Consider the following 19220-nt stretch of genomic DNA (forward strand, 5'->3'; position numbering starts at 1 on the left):
TGAATTTCTGCAATTATATTTGTAACTTCTTCAAAATTAAATTTTTTTTAGTGTTTTTAACTAAAATTCTTCTAATTCATAATTTTTAATAATTAATGAAATATGTATTAAAAAATGTAACTAATTCCAGAAGAATTTGAATTATTAAAATTTTAAAAAAAAACTAAATTCTTTAAAATTTTTTAATTAAATTCCTTCAAAATTGAGAGTTTTCTTATGAATTTTAAAATCTCAATTTTTTCCAGTACTTTTACTAAAAATCCCTGACTTTTCCCTGATTTCTCTGATCAATTCTACTTTCCCTGACTTTTCCCTGAATTCCAGGGAACCCTGTGGCAACCCTGCTGAAATGTAATTAAAATCGTTGTATAATATGAATAAACAATCTTCAATTCCGAAATTCCTAATTTTCCAAACTATCTTAAAACTTGGTGTTTTTTGTTGCTATTTTTCCAATACGATCTAGGAAATATTTACACACGTTGCTCACGAAAAATTATAGCCACGTTGCAATTAAAAACGAGAAGTATGGAGAAGAAAGGAATTATTTAACAAACCTCTGACGTATTTTCTTTAGAGAGCTATTAATTTGGATTTACACTTTACCCATCGCTCTTGAAGTTTCTGCCGTTGCTCCAAATGATGATCGGATAGATTTCTCGTCATTCCCAATTGTCCCGACTTCAATTTTCTTGGATCTAGATTTGCGCCCAAATTTTGCACACCCTTGGCCAATTTGGTGAACGGTGAGAAAAGATCTTTCGCCGCTGCGGTCGCGGGACTGGTAATGTCGGACTTCATCGTTTTGAGAGCAGACTCACTCTGCGATGACGATATACTCAAAATTAAATCTTGCTCCGAAGTCGATCGCTTCTTATCTAATTTCGCTTCCGCCTGTAATGAAGCGCCCTTCAATGTTGTTGACGACACCACTTGACCGTCAACCTCGCCCGACGAGTGACTGATGTTCTTTGGAAGATTCAAACTCGACGGTGTATTTTCATAAGTAGCAGTGTCAACACCTTGGATTGTAATTTCAGGCGTTGTTGCTAATATACCAGCGTCACATCTGTCGAGAATGTGAGAGCCAGATTGTGAATGTGGAATGAGACTCAAACCAATGGGATGCTGATTTGTCTTTTCCGCTAGATTAGAATCATTATTTGAATTATCCATTTTTAGTTGATTTTGCTGGCCATTCTCGACGAGAGCGTCGTTCTTGACGCCCATTATGATTCCAATGACTGGTGTGTATCCTTCCATGAGTTTCTTGTCGTGCTCGAAATTGTCGGGCTTCTCAAAACGTACGGGCACCAGTTCAATATTTTCATTACTGCTATTACTGCTGCTACTGTTGTTTGATTTTCTCGTTGAATTCCCCGCAATGTCACGACTGCCAACGGTAAATGTTGGTTTATTGGAATCAGATTTTTTGTTACTTAAATTTTTCGCCAAATTCATTGGATTCTTTGAAGTGATGCTGTGGCCGAATTTATTTAATTTGCTGAATTGTTCGGACACATTGCTCAAGGCTTTTGTTCCTGAATAGGAAAAAATTTACTTTAATATTATTCTTATTTTATTAACAAACTTTTTTTTTAATTTTACAGGCTTTGCACTCGATAATTAATTTTAAAAAAGTATCAAAAAGTAGGTCCCTGAACGTCAAAAACCATTTTTTTCGCTAAATCAAAAAGAATTGTTTCAAAAGTTTTAGAAATAAAAAATTGACCTCTGCTTTTTTCAATTTCTTAGGTGAATAAAAAGAGTGAAATTAGTGACATTTTTATCTCTAAAAACCCAAAAAAAATAGTTTTCGACGCTAACTTCAGGAATATCAAAAAGTAGCTATCGAAAAATTAAATTTGAGACGAAAAAAATTCGTTTTAGTTGATTGACAAAAATTTTATTAAGTATTTCCCTGAGTTTTTCCTGATTTCTATAAAAAAATATATTTTTTTCTTATTCTCGTAATAACTTAAATTCCAAATTTTTCTAAATTTCAATTATTTTCCAAATTTTTTGTTAGTATATTCCAAAAATACAATTAGGTATATTTAAAAATAATTATTAAAAGTAAAAAAAATAAAATTCTTTACAATATAAAATTTATTGTAATTAAATTTGAAAAAGTCTTCAATTAATTGCTTTAATCTAATCTTTTTAAATTATTTACATGAATTTAACTAACTTCAAAAAATTTTAATTACAATTTTCCAAAAGGCTAATTTATTTAATTAAATTAAAATTAAATTTAATTAGGATTTAATTTCATAATTTCTAAATTAAATTAGCCAAAACTTCAATAATATTTGTTAACTTAAATATTTATTTTCCACAGGAATTAATATTTTTAATTATTCCAATAATGTATAACTTCTTTGAAATTTAATTCTTCCTAAAAAAAAATTACAAAACTGTAATTTTCTTTTTAAATCAATAATTTTTTCGAATTTTTAAACAAAATTATTCTAAACTTTAATAATTTATTTGGAAAATAATAAATAGTTAATTTTTTATGATAAACATTTAAAAATTACTGCAGTTCTACAACAATTAAAATTTTCAAAGACAGGCAATTTAAAAATCTTTTACAATTTAATTATTTCTAAAAATTCATATTATAATATTCATATTATGATGCAACTAATATTATTTAATTATATTATTTACAATTTTATCTGAAATTAATTTTTAAATCAATTCTTGTTAAAAAGTTTTACGAGAATTCAATTATTTAAATGAAAAAATAATTAATTGATTGTTTCTTAAAATTGAAATTTTATAAAGTATTTTTTCAAAATTTTTTTAAAATAATTGAATTCTTTTAAAGAGTTTCAATAAAATTTGTAAGAATTATTGTATTTTTTGAGGAATTCATTTAAAATTGTATTCAAAATAATTGAAATCCTACGAAGAATTTTATTTTTTCTGAAAATAATTGAATTCCTGTCAAGAATTTTATTATTTGTGAAAATAATTGAATGCTTGCAAAGAATTTTATTAACATTTTTTTTTTTAAATAATTGAAATCTTTTGTTAAATTTTATTAAAATGTTTGGAAAATAATTAAATTTTTGCAAAGGATTTTACTAATTATAAAAAAATTGAATTCTTTGAAAGAATATTATTATTTATGAGAATAGTTGAATTCTTGCGAAATATTAAAATTTTTGAAAATAATAAACAAGAATAATTAATTATAATTACAATTGCATTGATAATAAATGAATTTTTATAAACAAATTTAATCAAAATTATTAAAAATAATTGATTTCTTTCGGAGAATTTCATAAAATTGCTTTTAAATAATTGTAGTTTTTAGAAACATTTTTTATTAGGAATTTTGAAAATAATTAAATTCTCCTGAGGAAAATAATTACAATTGCATTGATAATAAATTAATTTTTATAAACAAATTTTATCAAAATTATTAAAATTAATTGATTTTATTTCAAGAATTTCATAAAATTGTTTTTAAATAATTAATTTCCTTCAAAAAATTTTATGAAAATTGTATTTCAAATAATTGAATTTCTGTGAAAAGTCTATTATTTATGAAAATAATTGAAGTTTTTGACAAGAATCTTATTCAAATTTTTTTTTAATGATTAAAATTTTTTTGTGAAATTTTATTAAATATAGTAGATTTTGAAAATAATTGAATTTTGCCGAAGAATTTCATTATTTTTTAGAAAATAATTGAATTCTTGGAAAGAATTTAGTTAAAATTTTGGAAAATAGTTAAATCGTCTCAAACAAATTTTACTAAAAATTTTTCAAGTGTTTCAAAGAATTTTATTAAAATTTTTGAGAATAATTTCTTTATTTCAGTTATTAGCTGATTTAAAGTAATGTAAATTCTAAAAAGAAATGAAAAAAGTAGTTTTTAGTGCCTAAACTCTAAAAAAAGTATCCAAATAGTAACAAATCGTAAAAAGCAGCAAATAGTATAATTTTTAATATATGAGTGCGAAGTCTGATTTTTTTAAAAATCGCTTTAATATTTAAAAATTAGTAAAAAAAATGTATGTTAATATTTACACAAACCTGCATTTTTTAGAGCTAACAATTGCGTTTCCGAGACGTTTCGTGTCAAGTCTGGAAAAGTGGAAATATCCAAAAGTCCAGTGTGACCCTTTGAATTAACCAATTTACTCTTTCGTTTGTCTAAAGCTACATTCATTGCTATTGGTACTTTTGGTAAAGCTGATATTTCCATCGCTACAGTGATTGCTTCCCCGATCGCTTTCAAAGATTCTGAAACAAATCAAATATTTATTGCTTTTTCAGTTTTTACTTTATGTATTTTCTTTTTTTTATGATAAATAAGAAATCAATTTAAATCTTGATTTCTTATCATCATTCTAAGAATTTAAAAATATTACAAAGAAAAATAAAAAAGTTTATTTATTTTTAAAGTAACTAAATCGTTACCTATAGTTTCTTCCTCGCTTTTTATCACTATTGCCATATTGTTAAAAAACCTCAAGTTTGAACTGCGAAACATGTGATAATATCCATAGTCATTATTTAATTTGTAATGAATTCTGATGCAATAGTGCTGCTTATTTTTAAAAAGAGAAACAGTGCTTTCAGGATGTCCGCATTCCATTAAAACGATGTCAGTCAAAGGTACTCTCTGATAATTGGTAACTTTATCTATTTGCTCATCATAATCAGCAACATAATAACTATCGTGTGTTAAAATGAGAATCGTATCTATTTCTGTTTCCGTAGGATCGCCAGTTCTGTAAATTCAATTGTAATTCATCAATAATATTATTTCTGAAAAATTTTAGTTTCATATTAAGTAAAAATATAAAGATATTATTAATTTTTTTAATAATTATTATTACATGGTTACCACGCTTTTGCTCATTTCAAATTCCCTGACTTTTCCAAGTTTTCCAGGTTAAAAAACGTAATTTTTCCAGGTTTTTAAAACTACAATTATATTTTAAAAAATTAAATAATTTAGTCATTATAATTTTTCCATAATAATTAAAATTCTTCAAAAGATTTAAATTCAAACCTTTTTGAAATTCAAAAACTTATAAAAAATTGTTATAAAACATGAAGAAATCGATCACTCCGAGTCTTCGACTCGGAGCAATCGATATCTTCATGTTTTATAAATAAATTAAAAATAACCGACTAATAAAATCATTACTTTATATTATAAGAATATTGTTATTGTAACTTATTCAAAATTACTTTCATTACTTTCATCACTTCAACTCAATTATTGTTTTCCAGAATTTTTAACTAAAATTTTTCTTTAAATTAATTATTCATTCATTTTTAATAATTTTTGAAAAATTTCATTGAAAATTTTCTAATCCTTTTGTTTACAATTCAATTTTACGAAATTTCGTCGATTATTCGGAAATTCTGCAATCAAATATATATTAGATAATAAAAGTATCAAATATCTTAAACAAAATTCAATTGAAGTTTTTAAAAAAAATTAAATCTGAACAATTTTTAGTTAAAAGTATGAAAAATTTAAACATTCAAAGATTATAATTTAAAACCTTTACAAAATTCAATATTATTTCTAAAAATTCAGCTATAATACTTTCTCTCTAAATTTGAATTAGTAAAAATGTTTACTAATTGGAATAGTCACTGATTTTTGTTTTTGAATTAGTAAATTTTACTATTAAATTAGTAGAGACGACTATTGATTACTAAAATCTGCTAATTCAAAAGCAAAAAGTCAGTTGCTAATTCAAAATAGAAAACATTTTTACTAATTCAAATTTAGAGAGTTAAATATTTAAAAATATATTCTAAATAAATTCTAAAAATATTCTAAAATTTTAACTGAAATTCATATTTAAATCAATTTTTATTAGAAAATTTTACGAGAATTCAATTATTTACATACAAAAATAAATAATTTATTGAAGAATTGAATGTTTCTTCAAATTTAACTCTCATAAAGAATTTATCAACAAATTTTTAAATAGCTAATTAAAAATCTTTTGACAAATAATTTTATTTTCGAGAAATTAGATTAAAATTGTATTAAAAATAATTGAATATATGCGTGTAAAAAATTTGATTGAATTGAGAAAAGTTTTTGAAAATAATTGAAATTTTACCAAGAATTTTATTAAAATTTTTAAAAATAATAATTGAATTTCAGAAAAGAATTTTTTTTATTTGTAAAGATAATTGAAATTTTGAAGAGAACTTTTTTAAACTTTTGATCATAATTGAATTATTGAGAAGAATTTTATTAAAATTTCTTTTTTAACAATTGAATTATTTTTTGAAATTTTATTGAAATAAGCAGATATTGAAAATAGGTAATTGAATTTTGATAAATTATTAAAATTAAATAAATTTCTGCGTAGAATTTTATTAAAATTATTTTAAAAAAAAAATTGAATTGTTACGCAAAGAATTTCATTAAAATTTTTGAAAATAAATTAATTCTTTCAAGAAATGGAATTTCTTTGATGAATTTTAATAAAATTTGTAAGAATAATTTTATTTTTCGAGAAATCAGATTAAAATTGTATTAAAAATAATTGAATCGCTGTAAAAAAATTTGATTGAATTGAGAAATTTTTTTGAAAATAATTTAAATTTTGACAAGAATTTTATTAAAATTTTTGAAAATAATTGAATTTTGGCGAAGGATTTTTTTTTTGCTATTTCTAAAGATAATTGAAATTTTGAAAAGAATTTTTTAAAATTTTTGCCAAGAATTTTATTACTTTTGAAAATAATTGAATTCTTGAGACGAATTTTATTAAAATTTCTTTTTAAACAATTGAATAATTTTTTGAAATTTTATTGAAATAGCAGATATTGAAAATAATTGAATTTTGATAAATTATTGAAATTAAATAAATTTCTGCGTAGAATTCTATTGAAATTATTTTGAAAAAAAATTGAATTGTTAAAAAATTTAATATTGAAATATTTAAGTAAAATTAGATTTCAAATTAAAAAACAATAATTTTCCAGGATTCCGTTCAAAATTCCCTGACTTTTCCAGGTTTTTTTCAAGGTTTATAAAATTCCCTGACATTTCCAGGTTTTCCAGGGTTTCTAGGTTGCGTGGCAACCTTGTTATTATAAATAAAATTAACAAATAGAAATCTATTACAAAAATAATCAATAGAAAATGAGACAATAAAAAGGATTAATAGAATAGAAAATAATAACGTTTTTTAAAAAGGGGGTAGAAAATAAAATAATACTTTTTCATGTGTGGAAAATTTAAAAAAGAGTAATTAAGAAAAAATGAAAGAATAAAATATGAAAAAATTACAGAAACGGCAAATAAGAAAAAATCGAAGGTAAGAAATAAAGAAATAAAGAAGATAAGATAAAATGAAGATAAAAAAAATAAAAAAATAATTAGAAAGCAAATTTTGAAAAAATAAACACGAGAACGTACATTGGGTCAGCGTCAATGAGTCCCCAGCTTCCTAGAACAGAATCTAGATCCGGTATTAATAACTTTTTACAATCTTCAATTAAAAGCTTGACATGAATTGCCGTCGCTGCATTATCTTCTTCATCAGTGCGCTCTTGGAATATGTCCTCGCTAACTGGATTACCCAACATCATATCGATTGTTGACTGTCTATAAACGTCCTTGAATCTATTCAAATAATACCTGAAAATAATAAAAAAAAAATAATACAAGTTTAATCACTTTTAGATACACAAATGTTACAAGTCAATTAAGAAACATGTAAGCAAGACAAGAGAAGAAAAAGAGTTGTTTTTTTTATAATGATTGCAACGTTATACAGGAATTGAATATAAATATTATTTTGGTAATAATAAGATTAATTAGATCTACTATTATTTATCAATACTAACAATATTTTGGTCTACTATTTTATTATGTTACAATTAATAAAAACATTCAATTTAAAATAAACACCATTGCTAAAAACAACCATTATTTGAAACTACCATTACTTACAACAAAAATATATATATTATACATTTTAATTACTAATGATAATGAAGCTACCGTTAACTTAGGAAATTATCAATAATTAAAAAAATTGTTCATTGAAATTATTTAATATCACTAATAACTGAAAGTAATCTTGATAATTATTAAATACCTACTTAAAACTAAAAAGAAAATAATAATAAACATAGTATAGTGTACATAAAATGTTATCAATCTCAGAGTCAAGGGAAATAATTTAAACAATGTTTTGTCATAGAATTTGCAAACAAAAAATTTCTTAAATAACAGAATTATTTATAATAATTGCCTCAAATTTTATAATTTAGGTCAACCATTAGGCATCGGATTTCGAGTTTAAGGAGCAAAAAATGTTTTAGTCGATTCAAAGTACAAAAAAACTCTAAAAAGTCGTATCTTATTCAGAGTTGTCACAGATATTTGATTTTCAATTTTCCTTACTTTTCCCTAGTATTCAGAAAACTTTAACTTTTTTCTTAATCCAATAATAACTTCAATTCTAAATTTTTGTAAAATTTCATTATTTGCAAATCAATTTTTGATATTTTTGACATTTTTCTAAATTTTTCTTCAAAAAATAAGTTTATAAAAATTGTATTAAAATAATATATTTGTTTATTTAATTCTAAATTAAACAAATATAATTAAAATTCAATTATTTTGTCAAATTTTTAACTAAAATTATTCTCTAAATCTATTATTTTAATGATTTTTAAATTCTTCTTCAAGAGTTTAATTGTTTAAAAAAATAATGTTCACTTATAATTCGATTAAAATCAAATTTTTTTACAAAATTACGAAATTTCGATAGTTTAAAAAGTGTTTTAATTAAATAAATATATATTCAAAAACTCAACTAATTTCAAATAATTTGCTATAAATTATTAAAAGAACTAATATCTCTAAAGTTTTTAATTAAAATCACTCAAATTCCAAAATCTCAAAAATTTTAATTTCAGACCTTTTGAAATTTAATTATTTCTCAAAAATTTTACTACAACTCTTCCAAAATTTAATTCACCAGTATTTCCAAATGACATCAAAAAACAGAACTATTGTCGCATTTATAGATAAAGTTCTCTAACTTTCGTGATTTTCCTGACCTGCGACAACTCTGTTATTGTCAAAATTCATAAAAATCTGATAAAAATGTTAAAAACAAGTCTAACTCAAACATAAGTTTTAAAAATATTTAAAACCAAACTTTTTAAATTTCTTTTTTAGTTTAACTTAAAAAAAAATGTAAAAAAAACTTTAAAAAACGTTTAACTGTAAAAAAGTTGTCAAATTGTATTTGAAAACTTCAAATAATTTAAAAAAATTTCAATGAAACCTTTTGAAAAAAATTAATTCTACAGAATTGTTAAATAAAAGTATGAGAAATTCCAATTTTTAAAAACTTTAATTTGAAACCATTTCAAAATTCAAATATTTCTAAAAATTCATGCTATAATGCTTTTAATATTTAATTGTTATCTAAACCTTTACCTGAAATTAATTTTTAAATCAATTTTTAATAGAAAATTCTACGAGAATTCAATTATTTGAATACAAAAATAAATAATTTATTCAATGTTTCTCAAAATTGAATTCTCATAAAGAATTTTATCAACCAGTGTTTTAATAATTAAATTCTTTTCACGAAGTTTAATAAAATTTTTAAGAATTACATTTTTTGACGAATTCGATTAAAATTTTATTAAAAATAATTGAATTCCTGAAAAGAATTTTATTATTTATAAAAATAATTGAATTATTGTGAAGAAATTTGTAAATAATTAAATTCATGTGAAATATTTAGGAATCATTTATGCCAATTTTAAATAAATGTTTGCGTAGAATTTTATAAAACATTTTTTTTAAATAATTGAATTTTTATAGAAATTTTATTCAAATAGTAGATATTGAAAATAATTGAATTGAGGGAACTTTTTGAAAATAATTGGATTTCTGCGAAGAATTTTATTAGTTTTAAAAATAATTGAATTTCTGCAATCATTTTTAACTTCTCAAAAACTGAATTATTTTTTAGTGTTTATAACTAAAATTTTTCTATAAATCCATTAGTTTTCTAGTACTTTTAATAAAAATCCCTGACTCTCCCTTGAATTTCCTGACTTTTCCCTGAATTCTCTGACTTTTTTTATCTGTGGCAACCCTGAAAAAAGTGAGACTCTTTACAGGAAAAGATTTAACTACAGTTATTTTTCACACTATGACAATCGAAATAAATTACATTTAATGTCAAAAAAGTGACATTTTGTTCCAATATGTAGAAAAAAAGTAGAAAAAGTCATATTATCCGAGGCCTGGATAAGATAAATTTGAGAATAACTTAAAAAAAAGTTTGAAACTACAACAATATTATAACAATTCTAACGGTTGGCTCTTATTGAAATTAGAAAAAATGATTTTTCGAAGAAATTATGCCACCTCTAAACTGTTTGATATAATCAACATTTTAAAATTTTTTCATAAAAAGAAATCGATCATTAAAAAAATGGTCAAATGGTTTTCAAAACTTATTCGCGTGAAACAAAAGTTTTCGTGTAATTAGAGAGAAAAACTGATATTTAAAAAAAAAATTAAACCGCCAGTGAATATTAAACGTTGCAAAATGAGAAATGTAACAATTCTGATTGTTAAAGAGATTACAATAGAAAACAAAATGATTGAGTGAATAATTATAGAAATTTGAACTTGCATGTTTTTCAATATTAAAGACGAACCTTGTCATATTAAACATTGCAGTAGCATAAAGAATATCCGCGTGAGTATTAAGTTGAATCTCAATTTTCGGTGGCTTCGCGGGTATAAGTTCAAGACAACAATTATCGAGAATATCTAAATAATGTGACCAATCGATGTTGAGCTGGTCAGTGTTGACTGTATAACCGAGTAAGATGTCAATCGCCGCTTGACGTATATCATCCAAAAAGTGTTGTTGATAATATCTAAATTGGACAATGAGAGGAAAGTGTCAGGGACTTCTTGTGGGATTTGTGCCCAAAATTACGTCTTCTATTTGAAAAAGGAAAACGAAGACTTTATGAGCTTTTAAAAAAGACTCAGTCTGTTTGAAAATCATAATTCGCAAAGTGTAGTGTAACTAAAAAAAATGTACTAAATTCGAAAAATGGCGCTTTCTCAATAAAAAAATACTTCCTCTATGAGGAAGTAAAAATGAAAGATAATTTTATATAGTTTATTAAACTCACCGATTTGCAGAGTTCATTCCATCTTTCATTAAACCAGTGAATTTTCGTTCTCCAGTTCTCGTATAATCGCCCTAAATGAATAAAAAATGAATAAATTATAAATTCAAATAAATTTTAAATCAAGTGAATTATTTCCGAGAAATTAAAATTTGTTCGTGCTTACTTTTAGAGCATTTGTTCCAGCGTATTGTTTGCTGATGATATCTCCATTATTAGCCCAGAGTGATTGAAAAGTTTGTCGAATATTCGCAGGCAATGTGCCGTCAGGAGGAATCAAACCCAATTTGGAAAATTGAATTTCCATGACAGCCTTTCCCAATGCGGTCTGAACGACATTCGTTCTATCTAAGCAGTCTATGCAATTTACTCGGAAAATTCCCTTTTGCATACAGATCATTCCCTGTTTATCTCGCCAGCAATAGCCCATGTCAGTCACGACACTCGCCAATGCGCCTATCAATATCGATACATTCTCGAAATGCATTCCACGACTGTAAAGGAGAAAATTCATTTTTCAATTCAATTTCTTATACTGGAAATAATAATAAATAGATAACTTGAAATATTCAGGGTGGTCACAAGTTTCAGTTTATCAATTTCCCTGAAATTAAAATTATTTTCCCTGACAAAATTCTTTTCACAGGAAAACATACGTAAGTTTACGGAAAATGAGTAAAATTTATGAAATAGAATATTTTCTAAAAATTACAATTATAACCCTTCCTGAATTCAATTATTTTCTATAATTTTCAACAAAACTTCATCTCTAAATCAATTATTTTAAATAATTTTTGGAAAGTTCTTTGAGAATTAAATTATTTAAATACGAAAATTCAATTTTTCATAATAATTGTAACTGTCCGTGTTTTTCTCTTCAGTTTATTAAGGTATAATATTTAAAAAAAATGAAAATAATTAAAATTTTAAAGAATTTTAATTATAAATATGACTATGATTTCTTCGAAATTTTAATAAGTCCAAAAAAGTAAATTTTTATTTGCTTTATTCGAAGGTAATTAAATTTTAAAAAATTATCATAAAACAATTCTAAGAGTTAAGTTGTTTTTAAAAATATTTTAATGTAATTTTTTATTTTAAAAAACTAATTAATTATTTAATGAATTTTAATTAAATATTTTGAACATGATTTTTTTCTCTAAAATGTTAAAAATAATTCTAAATTATTATTATTTTTTGTGTGTATTTGAGTTTTCGGAAATATGTAATTGAAAGAACTGAAAATTCTTAATTTTAAAAAATTGAAAGCTAATTTTCATTAATTTTCATTTTTAAATTTACGTTTAAAGATTTTTCATTAGAATTTTTGATAATTCAATATTATTTTGAAAATTTGCAATTAAAATTATTCAAAAGTTGATTTACAAAAATTCTAATAAAATACTTTTAAAAAATTAAGTATTTTTAGCAGGGTGTCTACTATTTTCGTTTAACAAAATTCCCGGTTTTTCCCGGCTACATCCTAATTTTTTCCCGGTTTTTTTTCTCATCAAATTTAAATTTAAATTTGATTTCGAACATAAATAAATCTTTAAATTTTTTTAAAATAATGTTTTTTTCAATAATTTTAATTAAAAATTTGGAAAATAATTGAATTAAACAAAGAATTTTTTCAAGTTTTTAAAAATAATCTTGTCTCTTTATAATTATAATTGAACTTCTGCAAAGAATTTTACTATTTATAAAAATAATTGAATCCTTCCAAAGAATGCTATTATTTATGAAAATAATTTAATTCTTGTGAAGAATTTTATTAAAATTTTTGAAAATAATAAGCAGCAATAATTAATTATTTACTTAATATGTAATAAACATTTAATTTGCTCAAGAAATAAATAAATATCATTTATTTGAACATTCAGAAATTTGAAATGATAAAAATTAAAGAGAAGTTCAATAATATTCAATTATTAATAAATTATTAAATTAAAATACTTTAAAAAATCTACTTGTTAAAAAGTTTCTAATGAAATTCTTTAACAAATTTAATTTTATATTTTCAGTCGAATTTCACAATATTTCTATTAACTCCATAATTTTTTTTAAATTTTTTTGCATGATATGTTTTGTCTGATTTTTTACTATCAAATTAATTATTTTTAACTAATTTAAATTTAGAGAACAGTATAAATATGTATAAAAATTAAAATAAAAAGTAATTTTAAAAAAAAAAATTAAAATAATAAAACTTTTTTAATTTTTGTGAAAAAATTCCCGGTTTTTCCCGGTCAAATAAAATCCCCGGTTATTTCCCGGTTAGTAGACACCCTGTTTTCAATTATTATTTTTTTTTATATAGATATTTTTCGCACTATAAAAATCGAAATGAGTTACATTTAATACTGAAAAATGTGATTTTTTGTTGCAATATTTGGAAGAAAAGTCGAAAAAAATCTCAATTTTTTAAATTTCCCTGACAAAAAATTTTTTTCCTGTCATTTCCCTGACTTTACTGACATGTGGCCACCCTGATATTTGTAAAATATAATGTTAAACTTTACCAATATTCATGAAAATCAAAAGTAGCATATGTGAGATCAGGATGATTGTAATTAAGTACGTGATTACAGTAGGATTCCCAAATTACTTTCTCCTTGCCAGCTTGCTCGACTAGATTAACAATACAAATAGGCCCATAACAATTGAGCTCTTCGGTGAAGTGTTTCTCAAACGCAACTTGTGTCTCTGCTTCATCTGCAAAAAGAAAAATAAATATTATCTCCTTCTTATCTTTTACATATTCCAAAATTAATTTATTTCAATTAAAATTGTGATCAGATTTCAATTTCTGATTAATTAAATTTAAGTTTGATTAGAATTAGAATAAATTTAAATTTAGAGCAATTACAATTTTAATTAATCAATGTTTCGATTGATTTAAAAAAAGAGGAAGTTTGTAATATTATTATTATTATTTATAATACAATACCTTTATCTATTCGCGGTGGGGGTTTATATTTATAACCCGGTTGAGACCAATATACTGGAACGCTTCCACGAACTTGCACGAAAGAAACTTGATGATCGTGATACCAAACTAATTGTTCAGTCTCAACATAATTTGCACATTTTCCATCTTCATCCACACCACGTCTTTTGTATCTAAAAGAAATAATCATTGATGAAGTCCACAAATTATACAATTTTCAATTTCAATGAAAAATTAAGATTTTTAAAATTAAAAGCACAGTAAAAAATCTAAAATTTTTGTTTTCAAATTCAGTAAATTAATACTACAAAAAAGTCGTTTATTTAATTCAGTGTCATCAGAAAAATTTTATTTTGTACTTTCCTGACCTTTCACTAATTGCTAAAGTCAATTCTTGAATAATTTTGTTAAATAAATATTTAAATACTTCTTATTTGTCTATAGTCATTTTCCATGTTATAAAAATTGAAATAAGTCGCAATTTTTGGAAATAAATCGAAAGAAGTCGCATTTTTCTAAAATCGTAGATAAAATTGTTTAAATTTTTACCTAGTTCCAGCGCGGAATCTACTTCTCCTGGATATAATCGCCAAATTGAAAGTTTCATGTTGTGGTTGTACGTCGAATCCTACTTCTACTTTACACTGTTCAATTTGTACATATCCCTGAATTATTGGCAATATCCAACAATCTGCCTTTTCTGTCTAAAAAATGAAAAAAGACAAATAATTAAAAATTGTTTATTAAAATGAAAAAAAATGTATTTGAAGTCCAAAAAGGGCAAAAATGAAAGTAAATAAAAATCGACTTTTAATACAAAAATAAAATTAAAAAATCCAATTATTTAAATTACATTAATTTGAATTGAAAAAGTAGTATTCATAGAAAATTATAAAAACCTTTAAATTAAATATATCTAATAACATGTGTTTATTCCAAAAAAATCTGTCATCAACATTCTTCCATAAAGGTTGATTTTTATCCGCCTTGTTTGCTTCCGATTCTTTAAAACAAAGTCTTTGCAGAGAATTCGTGATATCTCCGCTTTGACAGAAGAAAAACGAATCTGTTTCTGTGAATATTTTATTTAATTCTTCCAAAATTCGTTTTTCAAATTTTTCCTTGTCTTTCACTCCGCTTCGCTTTGTTACTGTTGACTTCACCTGATACAAAGAAAAAGATTCTTATTCATTTTATTCCATAGAAGTATCAATAAAACAACAAATTCCTAACTTTCGATTTCATTCTTGTTCAAAACGATGATAATGTAAAAAATCTTCTTTGGAATTACATATTCTTCTTTATTTTATTCAGTACAATGTTAAGTTTCAAAATTAGGGTTGCCATAAAAATTTAATTCTGTTTTTCCCTGATTTCCAGACAAAATTTTGAGTTTTTTCTCAAACCTTAAAGAAACTTCTGATTCACTCTAAAAATGATTAGATACACAAAAAATGATCTATTACATTTATTTACGAATTTCTTTAATTGTCAAATTATTCGAAATAACATCAATAACTTCATTTTTAAATAAATATGTAATCATTACTATTTTTCGACTATTTTTCTTCATGTTTTATAATAATTAATGCTAACCAAGTATTAAAATCATTATTTTATATTATAAGAATATTGTTACTGTAACTTCTAAATTAACTTCATCATTTCAATTCAATTATTATTCTATCGAAAGTTCTTTGACAATTTTCAAATCCGTTCTTTTACAATGAAATTTAACGCAATTTCTATTATTCAAAAATTCTTCAATTAAATATATTATGTTAGAAAATAAAAACAGCAAATAATTTCAAAGGAATTCAATTAAAATAGAATTTACGAGAATACAATTATTTAACTCCAAAAATAAAAAATATATATAATAATTTAATATTTCTCAAAATTGAATTCCTTTGACGAAATTTAATAAAATTTTCAAAAAATTTTCGAGGAATTCTATTAAAATTGTATTAAAAATAATTGAAATTCTGCGATGAGTTTTATTATTTATGAAAATAATTTCATTCCTAAAAAGAATTTTATTGTTTATGAAAATAATGGAATTATTGGGAAGAAATTTATCAAAAATTTGTAAATAATTGAATTCATGTAAAATTTCTATCATTTATGACAATAATTAAAAGTTGGCGTAGAATTTTATCAAAATTTAAAAAATAAAATTTGCATCCTAATGGAAAACTATTAAAATCGTAGATATTGAAAATCATAATTTTGAGAAAAATTTTTGAAAATAATTGAAATTTTACCTAGAATTTTAATAAAATTTTATTATTCACAAAGAAAATTGAAATTTTTATGAGAATTTTTTTTAATTTTTGAACCTAATCAATTAAAATTTGAAATTTTATAAAAATTCAAATTGAAACCTTTTTGAAGTTCATCTATTTATGAAAATTTTCAATGCAACTCTTTTAAAATTTAATTAATTTCCATTAATTAATTTTTATCAAAATTTTTTTTTTAAATAATTGAATTCTTTTGGAAAACTTTATTAAAATCGTAGATATTGAAAATCATAGAATGGACGAAAATTTTTGAAGATAATTTAAATTTTTGCCAAGAATTTTATTAAATTTTTTGAAAATAAATGAATTTTTACAAAGAATTTTGAAAATAATTGAATTTTTGCATCAATCATTTGTAAATTCTCCAAATTTGAATTTTTTCAGCGTTTTAAGTAGTTAAAATTCTTCTATAATTCATTATTTTGAATAATTAATTAAATATATATTAAAAAATTAACTAATTTTAGAAGAATTTGAATTGTTAAAATTTTTCAAAAATCTAAGATTTACAATTTTCAATTTAATTCATTGAATATTGAAATTTTATAAATTGAAACCTTTTGAAGTTGATCTATTTATGAAAATTGTAAACGCAACTGTTTGAAAATTTAATTAATTTTGAAATATTTAAATAAAATTATTTATTAAATAATTTATAAGTAATAATTTTATGATAGTTCTTGAAGAATTTAGTCATTGAAAAAGAAATTATTGTCAGAAATAGAAAAATTGAAGGTTTTATTTATTAGAATTCATGGTAATTTCTTAGCTTATGAGGCAAAGAAAAAAGACACAAAAATTCAGAATTTTCTTATGAATTCTAAACATTTAGTTCTTCCTGTACTTTTAATAAAAATCCCTGACTTTTTCCAGATTTTTCTGACCAATTCTACTTTGCCTAATTTTTTCCTGAATTTTCTGATCTGTGACAACCCTGAAAATTTTTATTGATTAAATTACCTGAGATGTGGCAAGAGCAGCGGCTTGTTGTGTCGTATTTTTAATTGTGTTCGTGGCACTTTTAATCGTACCCCAAGTTTTGGCGAAACCAGCTTTTTGAGAGACGTCAAACATGCCACCCATTCCTTTCTTTTTCGGTACATTTTGATGTTTTTTGCAAGGAAGCAATCCTATATCGTTGTTATCGGATAATAAATTTAAAAGTGCTATGGATTTTATTTTATACACCACATGTCCACCATATAGTTCTCCAACGGGGGCAACTTCTTTTATTAGCATCAAACGAGGTTCAAGAACCGAGGCTTGTTCGATTTTTCCCACAATTCCGTAAAAGAATCCAAGGCATTCTAAATCGATAGCACTTGCCCATTCCCAATCTAGAAAAATACAATTTTCATTTTATTTCAACAAATATTATTCTTAACAATCATATAAACACACAATAATACTTAAATATATGAATAACATTGATAATGAAAATGATGACAGATTTAAAAATAATCATCAAATAATTAAAATTCCATTATTTCGGATCATTATTACATTTTATCATAATGTCAGAAAGTCAACTGATTTATTATTTATATTATCATTATCTCTCACTAATCTAGTAACATCTAAATTTCTATTACAATGAATTTCTAAATTTATTAATTTTTTACGAGGAGCTTTAAATTAAAAAAATATTAATATAAATTGAAGACAGAATGAATAATTATAGAGATGGATTATAAAATGGACTTTACGTAATGCTTCCTAGAAATAGAATTCCTATGTAAATATTAATTAAACAGGTATTTTTTCATCAAGGAAAATGTCATTGGGAATTGGAGCACAAGAGACAAACAAAGGAATCTACTTTATATGGGAATGTGAACTAGATTGACTTTTTCTCAAACATTTTAATTACGTATTTAAATGAATTTTATACGAATATAATAGGATCTAAAGCTCAATAATGTCACAATTTATTACGCAAATCTCGAGACTATATTTTAAATCTTTAAATATATTTTTTGTTCTATACACATGAGAAGAGGGATATCTGTAAAACGGAAACGTCAAACGAAATGTGCTTGACAAATCAAATGTATATTACAGTACAATGCAAATGAAACGCCTTCCTGAACTTCCTGACTTTGTTCGTTAAAAATTGTGGCGGTGGCATTACAAAGAAAACAAAAATATAATTAAAAAAAAATTTTCTTAAAGAGAAAAATAAATATTTACATAGAAATAAATAAATAAAATGTCAATTATATACGCCCATTGTTGCTACATAAAATATTCAACTAAACACTAGATAAAAAACAAGGATACTTAGAGAATATATTATTGTAAAAGAAGACTAACAACGAGAGTTTAATTATTCTTTGAAATATGAAAAAGAAATTTAATTTTATGTAAACTGACCAGATTTTGCTGAGAGTTCTCCAGTATATTTTTCACACCACAGACTATGTCTCTCCTTTACGAAAATGTAATGTGATTCGGTACGAAATAGCTCCATTTTTGCACAATCCTGTGACACGTTTTTATAACGTTTTCACTTAATTTAACGTCTGACATGAGTGACATTTAAAATTATTTTAAACTACCCGTTTACGGAATCAGATGACATTTCGCCATCTTTATTTTCTACTTTCTAAGTTACTCAGCAGAGGGAGTTGAAATTTATCTCTGTACTATGCTAGTCAATTGATCAATTTTTCTTTTCAATAATTATAATAAAATGAATAAAATTAATAATCAATTATTTCACTTTCGTTCGAAATTACATAGGTATATTTAATTTGAATTCAATTGTATTTTTCCATAAA

At 23.3% G+C, this 19220-nt stretch overlaps 1 protein-coding gene across 1 annotated transcript; it reads right to left on the reverse strand.

The window, feature by feature from the left end:
* Positions 1 to 244: 244 nt before the first annotated feature.
* Positions 245 to 19026, reverse strand: LOC122498798 (phosphatidylinositide phosphatase SAC2). Its single transcript, XM_043606709.1, has 12 exons — positions 18814 to 19026; positions 17401 to 17777; positions 15037 to 15300; positions 14687 to 14841; positions 14138 to 14310; positions 13710 to 13902; positions 11354 to 11681; positions 11191 to 11261; positions 7421 to 7642; positions 4438 to 4751; positions 4051 to 4260; positions 245 to 1541 (listed from the first exon to the last, which is right to left on the reverse strand). The coding sequence occupies exons 1-12, from the start codon at positions 18908 to 18910 to the stop codon at positions 574 to 576; spliced, it is 3372 nt and encodes a 1123-aa protein (XP_043462644.1). The 5' UTR covers positions 18911 to 19026; the 3' UTR covers positions 245 to 573.
* Positions 19027 to 19220: the final 194 nt, after the last annotated feature.

Source organism: Leptopilina heterotoma, unplaced genomic scaffold, assembly GCF_015476425.1.
Source record: "Leptopilina heterotoma isolate Lh14 unplaced genomic scaffold, ASM1547642v1 Lhet_16, whole genome shotgun sequence".
NCBI classification, from domain to species: Eukaryota; Metazoa; Arthropoda; class Insecta; order Hymenoptera; family Figitidae; genus Leptopilina; species Leptopilina heterotoma.

What these genes read in the sequence shown, in the direction of transcription:
- LOC122498798 (XM_043606709.1), bottom strand. Translation starts at nt 18,910, where the DNA reads ATGGAGCTATTTCGTACCGAATCACATTACATTTTCGTAAAGGAGAGA. An exon ending in TAGATATATTTAATTTAAAG is followed by an intron (nt 14,842 to 15,036) that starts GTTTTTATAATT and finishes TTCATTTTTTAG; the next exon opens with ACAGAAAAGGCAGATTGTTG. An exon ending in GTTAGCTCTAAAAAATGCAG is followed by an intron (nt 1,542 to 4,050) that starts GTTTGTGTAAAT and finishes TTTCCTATTCAG; the next exon opens with GAACAAAAGCCTTGAGCAAT.